General features: G+C 48.1%; 1 protein-coding gene across 1 annotated transcript in view; it reads right to left on the bottom strand.

Moving 5' to 3' along the window:
• Positions 1-18521, bottom strand: part of LOC118157499 (paired box protein Pax-2-A-like) — a 70550-nt gene that overhangs the window by 36401 nt on the left and 15628 nt on the right. Inside the window, 1 exon segment of the mRNA XM_035311855.1 lies at positions 1818-1903. Within this exon segment, the coding sequence (XP_035167746.1) occupies positions 1818-1903 (86 nt within the window).

Here is an 18521-nt window from a genome sequence, read left to right as displayed (position 1 = left end):
GCCCGTAATAACAAGCAAGTGTGCTCCAGCAAGAAGCTAAGCCTAAGATCCACCTTCAGAGCAGGCTTTGCAGTGCCTGCCATGTAATGGCATGCAGTGCTGCACAGGCCACATCCCCTGGTGATGTCCCAGGCTACCCATGTTTTGCCAGATGGTTTCCTCCAAGCATTTCTCCACCCTGTGTGCACGTACTCTGTCTTAGCCAGACCAGCCTCTTAGCTGTCCACACAAAACACTCAATGAAAAGTCAACTTCTCTTAGCATAGGTTAGAAGCTTGTCAGAGTTGGGCCAATAAATCCAGTTCCCTACTAGAAGAAGCCATGAGTTGGTGATACATTCTCCAATCCAGATTACTAAAAGCCTTGTGTCTTTCTTTTGCACAGACCAATGTAAATTGGCGGAGTCCTCCTGCCTCTTGGCTGTCCAGGACTGCTCTTGAGTTTCAGTATATCAGAAATGACAAGTCACCCAGATTAGAAATGATCACTTGCTGATAATCAGGGCTTTAGAGTATAAACCAAATAAAGTTACGCATCCAGTAGGCAAACCCATTATGTCCCAACATGCCCCAGTAATTAAGACAATACCCCAGTTCCCTTATAGGCCACTGCTCATCATTCAGCTCATAAAGCACTGATCTGAAGCAGTCAGCACATCCAACAGAAGCTTTCCAGGGTGGAGCAGAACCTGCCAACAGTGTCTGATGTAGACCCCCACTTCCAGTATACCCCAGAGCAATGAGAGACTCCAGCAGCAGCACTCGCAGTCCCTCTCCTGGCTCAGCCAGCGCATTCCCTAGACATTGCACTACTTCTCCAAGAAGGAATAATATCTGCCAACTCCATCTGGTGTGGGCAGTGCTTCCCAGGCCACTGAGCAAGTCCAGATTAAAAGGGCATCCAGGAATGCTCTTCCATCCTGGGCCATTAATTGCATTGTGTTTCTGAACAGAGTTCATGTCCAGGAGTATATCTGCCAGCTCTGTCCCGTATAGGCCAGCACATCCCAGTAAATCCATGTTTAGCAGCTGATTCTCAGTAACCGACAGTATCTCAGACGGTTTCTTAGGCCCCAGACAAGCCATAATATCCCAGAATACTGCATTTTTTTCTCCTGCTCTGAATTGTTACTGGGTAACGCGATGCTAGCAGCAGCAGACATATGCGCCATGCAGCCCACAGAGACACCGGTGAAAAACACCTCATCACACATCTAGCACAGGACCTTTAAACACAGCAGACTAGTAGGCATTTGGTAGCTTTATTACAGCCTCCATCTTCTGCTCACCTCGACAAACCCATTTCCCCTAGCAGAAAATGCATTTTCCCAGTGAAATACACCCATGGGATACCTGACTGCAGAGCTAGAACAACGAAGGGCTCAGTTGTGAGGTGTCGGGAATATCCTACCCTGGGCTGTGTAGTGCTGTCTAAGAAATGGACCAGTTCCAGCAAAGGGAAAGCAGAGAAACAGGGAGAGGGGAGAAAAGCAAGTCAGAGAAAGGAAGAGACAAAAAGTGAAGGCCGGTGCTTAGGTAGGGTAGCAGTAAATAGTTCTCTCTAGGGAGGTGAAGGAGAGAGCGTGAAAGTGAAATGGATGTTGAGGCAGGATCGCTTTGGGCAAATTCCTTTGGGCAAACTCTCTGCAATGCAGCTAGGGCAGCAGAGAACAGGAACCTCTGATTTCTGTTGAGGTTTCTTTCACTCCACCTCCCTTCTCCCTAGCATCTGTTCGTCAGCCTTTTTTCCCTCAGCTGAGCTTATTCTCATTTCCACTTGTCCTGCTGCCACCCCTCGCCTCATGCCAGTCTGCTTACCGATAGTATGTCCTGGTGCAGTCACACCCGTCCCGCTCCCGTCTGGTGTTGGGTGAAAAGGTTGCTGAACTTTGGTTCTGATAATCCTGGAAAAAGAGCAAAACATGTTGAGAACTCAACTCCTCATGCTGCTTCTCAGTGTGTGCGATCCCAGCTGTCAGGACCTGGAGGTCCCACCTGACAACTGGGTGTAGCAGAGTGGCCTCTTATGTCTTTTTGTGGTTGTGACTCTACTGCTTTAACAGTCTCATTCCCAAAGAAATGTCCTTGCTGTACTCTGCCATCTTCTTCCCAAACCTGCAAAACCACGGTGCTCAGCGAGCAAGCTGGGATCCAGCCTCTCCTACGAGTTAGCAACTGCATTATCATTTATGGTCTGATCTGCCAGCGTGCTCATAAGGCAGCCTTTGCAGTTAGTAGAACCACTGCTGAATTAACAAACCGTGTAGATTTCATTTTGTTGTGTACTTCAAAAATGTCTTTCTGGCATAGAACTGAGGGATTTGAACTGATGGAGAGCTTTCCCAAAGCCCTTGCCCTTTATAAAGGAGAGCAGAAGGCATCTGTGGGGAGTGGTGATGGGATGTAGGTTACTAGGAAAAAGAAGCTCCTGACAGCACTGATGTTTATCAGGCAGTGCATGAACACAGCTCGGGAACCCAAAAAGATGTCTTGGTGAATGCCACAGAGCTCATAATGCAGCTCAGAATGAAAACAAACTGAACTGCAGTTGTTGGTGCTCCATTTCTTGTTACATGAAATCTTTCACCTCTAGGTCAGTGGTTTAAATCCATCTGAGGTCCGTGGTGAGAGAAAATCACTAGCACCTAATACTTGGCTGAGGGGACCCTGCCTGCTGGCAGATGCTGGGTGGCTGTGACTCAAGAACAACTGTCCCACCAAGGGACTCAGCAAATAAGCCATGACCTGTGAAGGCTGTGAAGACCAAATTCATTTCCCAGCTTAAAACAAGCCTCTCCAATTAGGACGAAGGCTGCAGATGCTCTTTAGGCTTAGTTTCTAGAACTGTCAGCCCTGCATTGTGTTAGCGTTAACCTCTCCCCAAAAATCTCTCCAAGAAATGAAAGCAAATGTATTCTCCCTGCTCACCCAAGCACTTCTCTTAAAAATTCGTTCTAAAGAAAGAGTTGGCAACACTTCAAAGAGCAAATGTACAGTTGGTGGGCAGTATGTCATGGAGAAAGGTAGGCAGAGACTGTGAGGGGATATTTTTGAAAAAGCTTTGCAGAGTGAAGCCTTTGTAGGAAAAGAAATGTATTTCAGAGCATAACACCTCGGCTCGTTAGGAAACTCAGATAGATGGTGAAACCCAGGCAGCTGCTGGAATGGCAGAGGATGCCTGGAACTTAGCTGAGACAGGTAGTGTCAAGGTTCTGGCTGGGGATGGAGATCCGTCCAGTTCCTCACCCCATATAGCTCAGTGGTGCCTAGCCCATAGCTGCTGAGCACCCGGACAAAAGGGATCTGAGGGCCTCTGGGCCAAGGGGCCAGATTCTGAGACCATGCAGGTATGCACTAGCTGAGGAGCTGATCTGAGAAGTCTGTGCTAGGGCAAATAATATAACTTTCTCTTCTTTTCTACTTTTTCTTTTTTCTTTTCTTTCCTCTCCATTCCCCCTAAAGCCCCCTGAAGTGCCACTCTGGTTGTGTGAGTTTATTGATTTCCCCCGGCCCAGAGAAACAGAAAGAGGGGATGGGGTGCAGGCAAAGGGATGGAAATAGAAAGCTATAAATTATTTGTGACAGGAAAGCAATAGTGCCAGAGTGCTGAGCACAAGTCCCGTGTCACTATTAGATTCCTTTTAGCCTGATGACACTGTAAAAGAGGTTAAGTGTCTGATGGAATCGTACACCTTGGGGGCAGGGGCAGTCCAGGAGCAGAACAAGCCACAGAGAGCGGGTATATCAATTCTCCAGGCCAATAATATTCCCCTCATTGATCGCAACACAAAGTTCAAAAATCTCATTATAGCCAGGCAGACCTGGAACTTTTTAAAAATCAATGGAGTGATATAATGTATGTATACTTTGTATAAATGTATCTATCCATCCATCCATCCATCCATCTCCCTCAAGTCTGCCTAAGGGTGTCTAAGTTACCGTACACGTCACAGTATGTGATGTTCTGTTGTAGTGCAGCATAGTGAATGGATTGGAAGATTTCCCCTGCAGCCTCAGCTGACATATTATAAAACGTCCTATTAGCACTGCGATGACATCAGACAGGCCCATTCATACTGAGATATGACATCAGATTCGCCATTCGTAGTGGGAGGTGGCATCAGGCAGTTCAACTTCTATGGAAGGATTGGGAAGGGCAGTGAGGCTGTGCTGAATCATGCTGCATGGGAATTTCCAAGTTTCCAAAAGACATTTGGAGTAGAAACAGCCTGTGAAACCATGGTGGTATAAAATTACTGTTGATAATGATTCAAAAATCCAGGCAGGGTTGAAGAGGAAGATTCCGTTTCCTTCCCCAGTCAGTTCTTGGGCCCTCAGCTGAGAATGCCAGTTAATGCCCATTGCAGCTGTGTGTGCTGAGATGTGTCCAGTAGGAATTGGAGTGAGACTCACCAGCTCGTTTCACCAAGTAGCTGACAGCTGGTAATGATTTTCGGTCACTACCAACCAGGGCCAGCTGCAGCTAGTCACCCTGAGGTGAAGGGCTTTGCTGGAAACATAACCCTCTCAAGAATAGAACTGGTTTAGTGTCAAGAGAAAGTGGGAGCAGTGAGCAAAGGGGAGTGTTCCTGGTTTTGCAGCCTGCAGTGGCTTGGTTCAACCCATTCCTGGCATCGAATGGCTGAACCTAACGAGGTCTGGGGTAGGAGATGTTTCCTATGGCTAAAAGAAGAGGCAGGTCATGAAGAGGCTTTCCCCAGCAGCACTCCTGTGCCACACAATCACAACCTAACTCCGGTATTGTAAGGAAAGAAGAGAATTTTCAGACCCTAACTTGAAGTACAGGATCCGGCAGTGCATCACCCTGGGTCACTTCATTTAGGGACAGTGATAAACAGCAGCGTCCCCAGGCATTGCTGCTGTCACTTTGACAGGCTTCGAGTGAGTCTTGTACGCGAGACCACCTAATGAAACAGCAGATGAAAGATGAACAAAGCTGACCTGATCCTGTAGCAACAGATGCAGCATAATAATGCAGTCTTTAAACTTCAGGATGGCTGAAAGCTCACCCTGACTGGAGGCTGAAACATGCACTAAGCCAGCACTGCTGCCCAAACCTAGGAATACTGCATTACTGCTCTGTAAGAGGGAGCAGAACCTTGATCGCCTCTTGCTGCTTTTAATGGCTCGTTCTTGCCTCTAGACACTGCAGAAAGACATGCCTTTTTATTTTTTATTTTTTTTGCAGAACACTTCCTCAGCTCAAATCTTGGCATACCAGCCAGCAGTGCTGATTTCTTGAAGTAAATGCCAATGTTTTCGAAGGTATTTCTTTTCTCCAAAAGAAATTGTCACTTTGGACTAATTTCATCCCTGCTCTAATTCCATCACAGTCAGTGACTCCAATAACAGCATTTGTGTTTAATTAGGGGCATAAACTGGTACTTATTGTAGATTCCCATTTTTCATTTTCCAGTGGGAGATTTTTGCACAAGTTGTCTATTTTCAGTTTCAGAGAATATACACAGCTTTAATGCCGAACCTTCTGAAGTTTCAGCAACAGGACATTTATAGATCTCTGATGGCAGTAAAGCAACCGAACTTCATTTCACAATCAGAATTTAATACGTGATATTATCTTAAGTAATGGCATATAATGTCATTACAGTACATGGTATCATACCGTGAATTATAAATCCATTCCTTGATTTCATGAGTTACTGTGGTTGCCTGGTAGTAACTCTTTCTAGAGTTAATACTTCAGACAGCTCCATCTGAAACCAACTGCCTGTTTCCAAATGAGCTGACTTCCTTAAACGTTCTGTATTAGATTGGGAATCTCCTGTGTTTGACTTCTGTTTTCTTATTTGGGGCAGTTTTAATGCAATTCCTTTTGCTGATTCTGAATGCAGACAGACAGGCAAAAGTCAGCTCATGTAATATGACAACTGCAACAAACTAGAATCAATTTTGGTCAAGGACATAGAAAAAAAAATATTAAAAGATAAAATTAACTGAGATACAATCCTTTCTGAGAAGCCCAACTTTCTCTCTTTGTAAACAAGCAAGAGAAAAATCTCTCCTAAACCTGTCCAGGAATTATTTGCTAAAGGAATGACAGATCATAAGAAACATCCCTCACTTCTCTGACATTTCTATCCAGGCTGTCTTGTAGACTGACATACTCTGTGGTTACTCTACTCTTACTATTGCTGGAAGAGTCTTTAGACAGTATTGCAAAGGCAAAACTCAAACTAGGGCAGATCAGAGGGAGATGAGGTAGGTCTGAGCCATCTGGAGGTCCCGATCTAGCAGTTATTTTAATTCTGGAAGAACCAAGTGAAGTGCACTAAGAAAGAATGCTATGTCCTGCTGCATGGCCTGTTGTCCTCTCTTTGATGACATTTCTCTGTCATGGATTATTTCTCAGAGTGGAAGGCCACACTCAGTGGAGCACCGAACTCCTCGTAATTGTTTTGGAGTATCCATACTTTAAATGCTTCATATTAGAAGCACATTACAAGACCCCAGGGTGTGCATTACTGGGCAATTAAAGCAGCTCTTGGAAGGCTAACGCTGCTAAGCTTCAGCCTTGCTCTCTGCAGTGTGTCCAAGGGCGGCTGCGATGGCCAAGGAGCAGGCGCCCCGCGGTGCCTCGTTGCTTCATTAGCACGGCCAGGCCTGCGGCGCAGAGCCACGGCAGCCTGCGGGGCCTTGGTGCGGGGCTGGTGGCACGGCCAGGCCTCCTCTGCCTCACAGCCCTTCCTACAAAGGGCTAGGGAGCGCCCCGGTGATGCTGGCATCACAGTGTGCCTGGGGAAAAGATGGGAAGAGGCAGCTCTGGGTTCCTCAGTGACAGTATCCTGCCTGCGGGTGGGTGCTGTGCAGCCATAAAGAGCCCCGGGCACGGCTTTGGTTCAAACGGGAGATGGTCTTAATGTTTCTGTGCGTGGGTCTAGGCAGGGCTGAAGTCACAGCTGAGAAAAAGAACAAGGGAGGAAAGTCCTGCTTGCATAAACAAAGTTCAGGCTTCATAGCATGGTGAGGAAAAGCAACTGAGGGGTTTGGGCGGTGAAGGAAGGGAAATAAAGTCTGACAGTAGCGGCCTAATCCGACTTAAGGGAAGGGCTTCGGTTCCTTGCATTGTCATGGACCTCTCATCAGGACTTCGGACAAATGGTATTTCTCTCTGTGCTCCGTTTCCTGCCTGAAGTGTGAAGATAGGAGCACTGCCTTGCCACCTGGGGCACGGTGAGGACAGCTGGAAGGAGGAGTGAAGGGCTCAGACTCAGTAATAACAGGGGCCAAGTAAGTGCTTCAGCGAGCTGTAGCACGGCGTTGGCTTCATTCCCCCGCTTGAAGCAGAAGTGACATGTACCCTGCTGACAGTGGCTGCATGTGAAGGGAAGGGAGCTAGGCAAAGGCAACAGGAGCTGTGTTTCAGCTACGCTGACTTCAGTGCTCGTGTTTGAGTTTGCAGCAGCAGTTGGGAAGATGAGAGCCCCAAAAGCAGTAACGTAATTTCCACTAGGGCTGGGCGGCCGGGCGGGGGGGGCAGTAGCTTCTCCTACTGCTCTCAAAATCTACTGCAACACTTGCAGCCCTCAGAACGACAGCTGACGTTGGCAGGAGCAGCAGACTAAGCTTCCTTGCTAGCTGGCCCAAGGCTCTGGCACTCTCTGCCAAGAGAGCAGAATGCCTTCAAACCTTGCCATATTCAGGGGCCACGAGCAATATTCACACATTCAAAGTCTCTTCTGTCATGAAAATTGCAATTCCTTCTCTCTACCTTTTGGAAGGGAAGAGAGAAGAGTGCTGATCATGTACTATAGTGGGATATAAGCACAGGTGTGATAGATCAATTAGATTGATTACACAGATAATCCTAAGAGGTGGCTGAACAGTGGATAATCCATTTTCCTGAAGCTTCCAGATAGACGGAAGGGAGAAATGGAGATGCCTCGCATCTCTTGAAACACAATCCCTGCCCTCCTTGAGAAGATTTCGCTCCTTATCTGCTGTTAATCTGTGTAGCTCCATCATCTTCACTGGAGCTACCCTGGCATCATGCCTGAAGAGGAGGGGACATAAGTGCCACTGTTCCAGGTGAGCCTACTCACACCAAAGTACTGGAGAAAACCCAATCCTGCCCTTTTCTCACCCTGCAAAGACCATTTCTTGGCTGCACTCTGAGGAGAGACAGAATTCACAGCAGCAGTTTTACTGTCTGAAGGGCTTAGAGAGGAGCTAGGATTTTTTTGTTGTTTTAAATCAGTGACCCGTGATGACACCATACGGTTTTATTTCATTTAATTTGAGCAGAGCATTAACGTTCAGCTTCTAGCAGATCTCTGCCCATTCCAGTACTGCTGCGCTGCACTGTACAAGTCGAGACGTAAGGAAGAGGGGTGGAAGGGAAGAAAGGTGAGGCCAAAGATGCCTCCTGGGGGCAGGGAGACCTGCCAGGCAGGGCACTGGCCTGCCTGTGAGCAGTGCCACCCAGCTTCGTGCCACTGGTACAGACGGGTTTGACAGCTCCACGCCTGTAGGCTGCCTACCCCGACCTCCCAGAATAAATTGCTGCCCTAGGCTTTGAGAACATTTTCCCAGTCACCCAAGAGGCTTTGTGTTAGCCCTTCGCACGGGGGTGCAGAGCCCAGCTGGGAGGCTGAAGGCACACTCGGGGAGCTGCTGTGTGCAGAGCTGTGGCTGCATGGCCGTCGGGACCCCGGCTGGCTGGCTTACAGATGGCTAAAGTCTATCTACATGAGCTGCAGTCAGGCAGTGACTGCAGCATGGAAATGTCCTCAGGCAGGTGTTTCTACTTTTATTACACTCAGTTCACGTTTGGAAGGCTTTCTTTGCAGTCAGGAAACCCAGAAATGTGTTACAGTCCAAACATCTAAAAGATGTCATTCGCTTTACAAAATATTGGAAACAAATTGGGTGTAGATGCTTGACATCCCAGATTTAAGGCGAATTAAGGAAATCTTAAAGGACAAACAGGGTTCTGCTGGTTTTGTCTGTAGAAACACAAGGCTGGGAGGAACCACCAGGCTCACCAAGTCCAAATTCTGGTGCCACAGGCAACTATGGAGCAGATATTCAACTCAGAGCAAGCACAAGAGAATCCATCCCAGAAGCTACAAAGCTATCAGTCTCCCTCAACAAACTGACAGCCTCTGCAACTAAAGACCAAAAGCTTCAAAAACTACAAGAAGCCACAGGAGGGGAGCGGGAGAAAAGCATTGCCAGTGGCCACATCCCCTTCACTAGCAGGAGATCTGTTCAGTGAAAAGACAAAAATCTTTCAGCTCTTAATAACTGCTCCTTTTCTAAGTGAGTCCATCAGTGCCCCTACGCTGCAGTGACTGCAGGTTGAAGTAATGTTTCCTGTCACCTACACACCAGCCAGCTTGGGTCCTGCTAGCAGCATGGCCACACCAGCACGGCCCTGGCGAAGGGGACAGCCCCGCGAGCTGCCAGCACGCCGGTGACTGCCGCGCAGCACGCGCCGGAGCTGTCGCAACAGCGGCTGTGCCAGCAGGTGAGTTAAGGAGACCTACAGAAACACATGGGCTTGCCAAGGTTAAATATCTTAATCTGGAGCATGGGAAGTTTTAATTGAAAGCTTTGCTTTGAGCCCATTTCCAGTTATTAAAATTCAGGAGTCTGTGCCGAATTCCTTGTGGACGTTCATTTTGATTAACAGAAGATGTGTGTACTAGAAAAGAGGCTTGGTCAGGGAGGCAGCTGATAGCTGTAGATAACATTCTCAACTCTCTTGCAAGTTATGCCATACGTAGTATTTTATATAAAACGTCAGATCTTGAAGATAAGCAACTACGTGCAAATTTCAGCCTTCATTTAAAACCAAGGTATTTCTGGCTTTCACGACTGTAGAGAGCAGGTGGAATTGGGACCTGGCTGTCTCCCAAAGGGCCAGAACCAGAGGCAAAGAAAAAAAAAAACAAATGCATTCTTATTTACAGTCTTGTGAATTTTATGGCAATCTCTCAGTTTTTGAGGCTATTCACTCAGGACTTTTTTACTCCGGGGCTCAGGAGTGTTTTATCTCTGTGTTAGCAGTGTGTTATCTCCGCATCCTGCAGAACGCTCCCCTGCGGTTTGCTTGTGAGAACTTCAGCCTATCAGAATGGAAAAATTATTCTTTCCCTTTAAAATTACTTTTTAAAGGTGAATGAGAAGTTATGCCAAAAAAATAAGAAGTAGGATAATATATTTAGATTTTAACCAGAATAGCAGGTTCCAGCTACACTGCATGTAGGTGTAGGATTGTATTAAAGTCCTGATTCAAAATTAAAATCAGATGGAAAATTTAGGAATTTCCACAAAGCTCCTGAATCTTCCCCTTTCTGTCCTAGTCCTTATTGCTCTCCTTATTCTTTACACCTCTCTTTCGCACGTTGCCCAAAGCAGCCAGCCCCAGGCAAGTGCTCCAGGGAGTGGCACAGCCCCCCAGCATAAAGCAGAAACCCACCTCCAGAGCCAGCAGGCTGCTTTTCCTAGCTTCCTCTAATGAAAGGAAAGATCTGTAGCCAGTCTGCTTGGCCAATGTAAGTCACTGACAAGTCTGAACTTCAGACAATATGAGCTCTGTGTTTGTTTCTGTATCTGTGTTGTTTGTGGCCTGAGAGCACTGGCATTTGTCTCTTAGTTTGTTGTAATTTATCATACAGCGGTGTGCGTACTTGTTTATCTTTGCCTACAGGTCTGTATTTATAACTGTGGCTATACGTAGTTAAACATTTGGGTCACATATTGTAGTCAGACCCCATGAAGAATTAATAAACATTTATTCAACCATTACAGTTTTTAACAGAGCTTAATGGGCAGATAGGCTGCTCAGATCTGCGGTTGTAGCCATCACTAGCTAGCTATATTGATCTTGTTGTACAGCACCAAGCACAGTTATTGCAAGCAGTAAGTCATAACCGTCTAAACTCATCTGTAACAAGGCTATAATACCCATTACGTAATACCTCATACGTATCAACACGGATATATCATTTATGTTGCCCCTTGCTACGTTATGAGGCCCGTACCTATGTCTACATTTGCCTATCTGTATAAGTTTGGGAGTACCGATCTGTTTTACTCCTAATTGCATGCCTGGCATCCATCTGACCAAGTGCAGAGCTATGGATTTTGGTGGGCCCTGAGCAAGCTGTTACTCAGATCCCATTCCAAAATGATCGCGATGGCTGGCAGAGAATTCACTGCACTCCTGGGTCCCGTTTCCCTACCCCTGGTATAAATACAGTCTCTGTCCATAGGAGGTAGCAGTCTAAGGGTTTACCTACAAATGGCTATGCAAAATAACTAATTTGAATTAACGGAAAGTGCGAAATTAAAATGGTCTAGTTAAACTGCATTACACCTCTGACTCCCTTGTTTAGAATTAAGGCTGCTTTAATTTAGTTTAGCTTAATTCACTTTGGAAATAAAGTAAACTAAATTCAATTTGGGACACTCAGATTTTGAATGAGCATCCAAACAATGTCTTAATGGTTTTAACCAATGCACTTTCTAAGTTAATTCAGATTAATTTCGTTGTTTGTCCATGTGTAAGCAAGCCTGTTGCCTATTCCCAGTCAATGAAACCATCTCAGCTGCGACGCCTTCAGCAATTCCAAATTGACAAACAGCCTCCCAAGAGCCACGCTGTTTAAGTGATCCTCCCACACATGCAGGTGCTTTCTCATCCCCACCTCCTCGTGCTGGCAGCTCTTCTCCTGGTGCCTGAGCTCCAGGGAGCTGATCTCTGGGCTCTACAACTTGCTGACCCAGGGCTTGGTGCACCGAGCCAGGTGCTAGCTGGTGCAAGCCGAGAGGAGATTCACAGATCGTTCAGCCCTGTCTGAAGACGTGAGTTTTAAATATTTAAGTATTCAAACTTCACGAGTTTTTGCAAAGGAGCATTGTATTGTTTGGAGCTCAGGCAAACTGCAAGATATTCTTTTGGGAAGTCACAATATTCTAAAGAACATCTACTGATTTTTATCCAGTTACATTATTTTCAAGCATGATCCTCTTAAGCTGCACTAACTACCTGTTCATCTAGAATTGATTTCATGGTTTCATCCAGCTTTGCGTAGGGATGAGATAGGATGCAATCAGGACTTACAGATAGAGACATACAGAGGAGCACAGACAATAGTATTTACAAAACTGTACTACTTTTCATTTTTTTCTAGAATATTTTGTGGTCAAAGAAGACCAGAGGTAGCTCATGGTAGTCCAAAGATCTTATCTTGCTCTTTTTTTAAAGGGCAGTTGCAAAACCAACGGTGAACAAAGCAATCTGAGAATTAATACAGAAGCATCTTTCGTGCACAAATCTTAATCTTTGAAAGTATAATTATGGGAATTTCAAACTTCTTATTACCTTGCCTAAATTTCAACCACACTGTATATTTGGTTGAAACACAGCTTAGGAGGAAAACATAGGCAATTGTTATTTTTGTCACAATGCAAAAAAACACTTGAAAAACTGCATTTTGATAAAATCTCAACTCACATAAAGGACCTGACCTAAATCTTTGGTAAGAAGCCAACCAGAAAAACAAACGAACAAAACAAACAACAACAAACAAACAAACAGAAAAGCCCACCTAGATATCCAAGCCATCGAGTACTCTTCTGTTCTGTGATTAGCTAGGTTTTTGTCTGCTTGTTTCGTTATGGAGCTAGTGCTAATGACTAGATGTTGGTTTGTGGATACTACAGGCTCGGAGATTTGGTATAAAAACAGAACAGTTTGACTGAAACAGTTACCAGTCTGATATAAAGAGACAGGCCCATATATTAATTAATATAATTGTGCAGAATGTATCTGAGTGCATCTGGGCATCCATTTCGATGCAACTAGCTAAAAAGAGGCCGTGGTAAGTAAAAGCTAGATTTGTGGCAGACATCAGTTTGCATGACTCTCTTGGTGTAGACGTCTAATATTTGTGTGCATATATTATATAAATATATATATATGCACAGAGGATGCTCCAGGCTACCTTGCTGTACCCGAGCATGTGTGCCTGTCCGCATGTTCATCTGCATGTGTGTCCGTCTGCAGGTATGTTTCTACTTCTGAGTAATCTGGCTGCAGCGCTCTCTGAATAGCAATGAGCTCAGTAAAAGCATGTATACATTTGTGTCTGGCTGTGCATCTGTCTGCATGTGGATGTGCTTGGGTGGTGTCTGCGGGCACAGCTATTTTGTGGGGCTGTACCGAGGCGCTATGGGAGTCCCTCTGGTGAGATGGATGCCGCCTTGCGTTTGGTGCCTGTGAGCTTGTGTTCCCTTACAAGATAGCATCCTTCAGCAGCAAAACCACAGCCTGGGTGTTGGGAGACCTGGATCCTAGCCCAGCCTGCAGTCCGTGGGCTCTGTGACTGAGCAGGCTCTTAATTTGCTCCGTGCCTCAGTTTCCCCTCCCCTCTTTTTTTGTTTCTCCCCCGACAAAGGCTGTGGGTATGGACCCCCACCTACTGCGGGGGACATGCAGCCCATTTGGGATGGGGCCCTGGCCCTGGGGGGCTGTCGGGTGCTGCAGCACTGCTGCGTGCTGGCAGGCTGGCTCCTGGTGGCTTTGTGAGAGTTTCTCCCCCGTGCATGTGCAGAGCAGGGGGAGGTGGAAAGGAAGGAGTTATTAAATGCCAAGCGGATATGCAATAAATCCCATTGATTTTACAAACTCCAACTTGTCTTCAATCTCTTTCCATTCCTTATCCTGGGGGCATTGCAACAAAACCCTATTTTAAATACCTTTTCTTCCCCTTCCCCCACTTCCCCTCCTCCCACTCCCCAAAAAAGTGTCAATATTTTATTTGGATTTTTAACTTCGCTCCATAACAGTTGTTTGACCTCCTGACTCATGCGAGTCACATAAATTCTGGGACTTTATTCAGGAGCCATGTTCCTGCTATTGAATAAGCAATTTGGGAGGGTGAATTAATGACTTGTGCTGTTGCTGGAAAGTCCCTGAAGAAATATTAAAATTGCTTGCAGACTGAATCAATACTCACTGAACACCCAGCATGAGGACCTGGGCTTTTTAATGGCTACAAACAGCCGCACTTGGTAGAGGAAGGGGAATTCCTGTGCACACACCACGCACACCACTGCCAGCAGTCTTCCCCCGTCCCTGCTGTCACTTCCAATAGCAGCCCCTTGTTACACACGCAGCCTGCTGGTAGCCGATGCCTGCTGTGCCAGGGAGGAGACCCCAGAGAAGGGTGCCCTGTCTCCCTGTAAGACCCCATAGGGTTTGCAGGAGTGGCTGTTTGGGTCTCATGCGAAGTGCTCGGCTTAGCACGCCCCGGCGGTCTGCGGGTTTCTGTTATTTGGGGCCCTGGGAGCGACCTGTGTGCATGTCTGAGTGCACTACCACGGCCTGGGGAGAGGATTTGGCTGTCTGCTGAGGCACCTGAGTGGGATGTTCCTGCTGCTCTCGGTGCTGAGGGGCGTTTGTGTGTTCTCGCAGCGTGGCTGCGCTGCATTAGGGTTGCAGTAGGTTCTCCTTGGTTTTATCGCTTTGTGTTATGGTGAGTCCTGAACGCGGTGCACCCGTGCCCGCGGTAAGAGTGGCCGCACTGTGCAGCAGGGCACTGGGCAGCCACCCACCAGCCTCCCGGTACATGCACACGCAGTGCGCATGTCCTTTGGGCTCTCACTGTCTGGTGCTCACTAGCCCGACAAGAGCCAGGTTTGGGGCGCGCCCCAAGTTTTGCTGCAAGCCCCTTTGCCAATGGTGGGGTTCGTTGCCAGAGTTTCCAAGTCCCCTTGGAGTGGGGGCCACATGTTCTGTCATTGTGTTTTTGAATGGCTGTTTTGTATTCGCTTGTTGGGCAGCTGTTATTGTGTATTAACACCGGGCTGCGTGTGCTTTGTATGACCGCATGTCTGTTTCATTGATTCCATCAGTATTATTTTGTAATCGTGTGTCTCTGTGATTGAGTTAGTGTGCATTTCAGGGCTCCTGTGTATTGAATAATGATGTCAGGGATTGGGTTGTTTGACTGGGTAATGGCCTCTTTTCACCGTCGTAAGTGAATGTGTCCTTCTCCTGTTTCCCTGTCTTGGCCGGGGCAGGATCACTTACACTAGGTGATTCCTTAAGATGCTCACGTGCAAGCAGAGAACATCCCCAGCTCTCCCTTCCAGGACTGTGTGGCTGCCTGCCTCCAGGGGTGGCGGGGTGCCTGTGTGCACCGCTGGATTTCTAAGGCTACGTGAGCGGTCCGATGCATGTGCACCGGCTGGCACACTCAGGAGTTTAGCTAGGACTTATCAATTATGGGTTTGGGTAAGTGTTCGTGCCCGAAGTTTCCGGCTATTAACACAGAAGAGCACCCTGTCTGCAGGTGCCTGTGCTGGGTGTGACTGCCTGAGATGCTCACATCTGACTCGGCCGGGTCTCTCACACGGGGAATCGCAGTCAGTCGGACGTGTCAGCTGCACCTAGCCACACGTATGTGCAACTATCTTAGGCTGCAGTGAGTCTCTGCATTTGTGCGGTGGCTGCTGGAGAGTGTGTGCTGTGTACTGCTGCCCTAAGCGGAGCCACACTTGGTCCCTTGGAAATGGGCAGGGGAGCTCAGTTATTTCTCTGCCGATGATTGTGTGTCACTGCTGCCCGGATTTATTTGCTCTGTGCAGGCAATGTGTCTGGCGCTGGGTCTGCTCTGTGCTTCCTCAGCCACCAGGATTTGGCTCAGCAGCAGTCGCATCCAGACAAAGTGTATAGGAAGGATTGTGGAAGATCCAGAAAACTTCCAGGGAAAGCTCTCGACTCTATCCTATCACCAAAATACCACCTATACAGCCAGGATTCAGTGAGCCAAGGAGTTTAGCTTATATTTTTCAGTGAGGTTGCTAACAGGTAACTCCCTTCTGGCTATTATTGCACTAGCACTTGCACTAGCTTGAGCCTTGCTGCTTCCCTTGCCTTCTTGTTTGTGCTCTCCCACTCGTTCCCCCCCCCACCCCTTCCTCCTCCATTTTCCTGCCTGCCCTCGGCCTAGAACAGATGACCCCATCCCTAGCCCTCCTGGTGCTTTACCAGCTCCTGCCCCACACACCGGGGTCGCAGCATCTCAGGGGAGCGGGGAGGGGGAGAGAGGGAGGGAGCGAGGGAGAGAGACCTGCTTGAAAATAATTGGAGGCTGTTAAACAGAGGAGCCCAGCATATCACTCTAGTAATGGAAATAAATTCCATTGTATTTGCATTTTAATTTTCCACATAAACAAAGGCCCGGAGTGTGCTGGCTTCGCCAGAATCACCGGCCAGAATTTAATTAGAAATGAAAAGTTTATAGGGTCCTCTTTAATGCGATTAATGCACAGTTAACATTTATCACATACATATGCTGGAATCGCCTTTTTTAAGCAACCACCGGCCATGAAATGAATTTCTTTTCAACTTTTTTAGCGTGCGTGAGGAAGGCTGTCTCTGGTGAGGCGGTCCAGTGAGCACACTCCTGACAGCTTGGTAAACTGCAGCCCGCAGAGGCTTAGTAGCCCCCATCCTCACTGAGGAAAGTTCAAGGTGGCTTAGAGGGAAGCATGGTCTGCTGGTTAAAGCCTGAGGTTGGGAGTCAGGGGATCTGGGTTGTATTCCCAACTCTGCCACATGCTCGCTGCATGACTGACTGGCTCTCAGCATCTGTTTCTCTGGGTGTTAAAAATAAAAAAGAAATCAGCTGGAAGAAGATATCTTAGCCGTAAACCCCTCTGACTCGCAGGCTCTCCAGAAGCTGGCCCAGCGTTCTAGCATGGGATGTGAATTGCATCCTGCGCTGTGCTGACCTCTCGGTTTGTCCCCCAGCTGCTGAGCTCCTGTACGTGGGCCCCGCTGTGGCTGTGTGGGGTGGGGGCTCCTGGAGGGGCTGCTTTGTGCTGTGCCCGCAGTGCCACCAGCACCTCCTGGCTCTCGGCGGGTCCCCTATCACCCTGTCTTTTTCTTCCCATGCAGCCCTGCCGTCCCTGTTGGCCCTTCATTATGCCCCCTGCCCTGCCCTGCCGTGTGACGGATGGGGCCGGCAGCCGCCCCCTGCTCCCCCACTTCCTTTTCTGGCTTGCAGACAAGCAGAGCAAATAAACCAGGCCCACGGACGCACAGCGTTAGCGTGTTAGGGACACAGCAGGGGAAGGAGGAACATGAAACCTCTATTGATCCCTTGAGGAATGATGTCCCTTCCTTATCTTATCAGATTCTCTTCACTCTTCAATTATAGTCTGTTGAAATTGGCCTCTTAACCCAAACAAGATAACCTGGGTAATAAGGAGAAGAGTGGGAGGGGAGGCGAGAGGAGAGGAGGGAAGAGTCCAACGCATTAAACTATGGCTCTCCTTAGAAATACTGCCTTTGGTGCACCCCCTGCCCCAGTCTCCCCAGGTACTGCTTCCTGCAGTGCTGGCTTGTGCCTCAGATGAGCTAGCACACATCCACAGCCTTCCAGAAACTTCCTGCCATGGGCACCCATATTCCCTTGAATGCGCTAGGGCCCCAAAGAGGTGCAGCTCCCTGCACTCCCACGCAGTGCCGCACGCCTCCTGTGCTAGGACTGCCTGTGTCTGCAGTGCGGGCACTGCCTGCCTCATGGATGCTTCATCCTCAGCACAGCCGTGGTGTGGCTAACGTTATCACCGTACCCCCAGCTCTGCCCAAAAGAACTACCGAGAAACGCACGGCGCACTGCTGGCCCCCTGCCTCCATTCACAGGCACGGTCCATCAGCACACCCACGCCTTGCCAACAGCCATCCCGCTGCGCCGCAGGCACGCAGAAACCTCTGCAGAGCCCCACAGAACTGCGCAGGCTTGCAGAGATGTGCACCGCCGTGCTCTGCTCTCTCCTGTACCCCCTAGCATGTAACTGTGGGGTTACAGCATTGTTTCCATGGATAAGGCTGTTCTTAGCTCTTCCCAGAGCACGAACACGCACTTGCTATCAGCCTATACTCCCAGCTGGACATGTTGCCCTAGCGATACACCCACGCTCCTCCTTGTACACATGTCATGGGGTATAGGGCATGTCCAACCCAAATATCCATTACAGAGAAGATTGTCTGGAGGAACAATAGAGACCCGGCGGTCTATCTACACAAATGCATGCAGGTTTCCATGCTCAAATTACTTCACTGAGCAGAGAATGATCCAGTAGCACATTCAAATACTGCAGAAGGTGCTTTCTGCTGGGAAAGGTGGTGCTCTGGGCGGTACAAAGGCTTCGTTTACGCAGCCAGCACTCTCCTCTTGCACTCTTCCGAAGACTCTGTTCCCCAAGATCACTTTATCCCCTGCCTTTCACTGTGCCGGGGCATTTCCCTGCCTACGTGTCCACCTGTGACAGGCCACACTCCCTTCTGCTCCACGTCTTCCTGTGCCACCAGCCCTGCCAGTTCTGCCTGCTGGGCACCAGGAGCCCATCTGTCTCCGAGAGGCAGTCACCCATAGTCATGTGTTTTTCTTCAAATGTCCCCTCAGGTCACAAAAATTCATGTAGTCCACAAAAGGGGAGTGGAATCGTGAGAGCCACGTA

Source organism: Oxyura jamaicensis (assembly GCF_011077185.1).
Source record: "Oxyura jamaicensis isolate SHBP4307 breed ruddy duck chromosome 6 unlocalized genomic scaffold, BPBGC_Ojam_1.0 oxy6_random_OJ106525, whole genome shotgun sequence".
NCBI classification, from domain to species: Eukaryota; Metazoa; Chordata; class Aves; order Anseriformes; family Anatidae; genus Oxyura; species Oxyura jamaicensis.
This window is presented reverse-complemented; position numbering and strand designations above follow the sequence as displayed.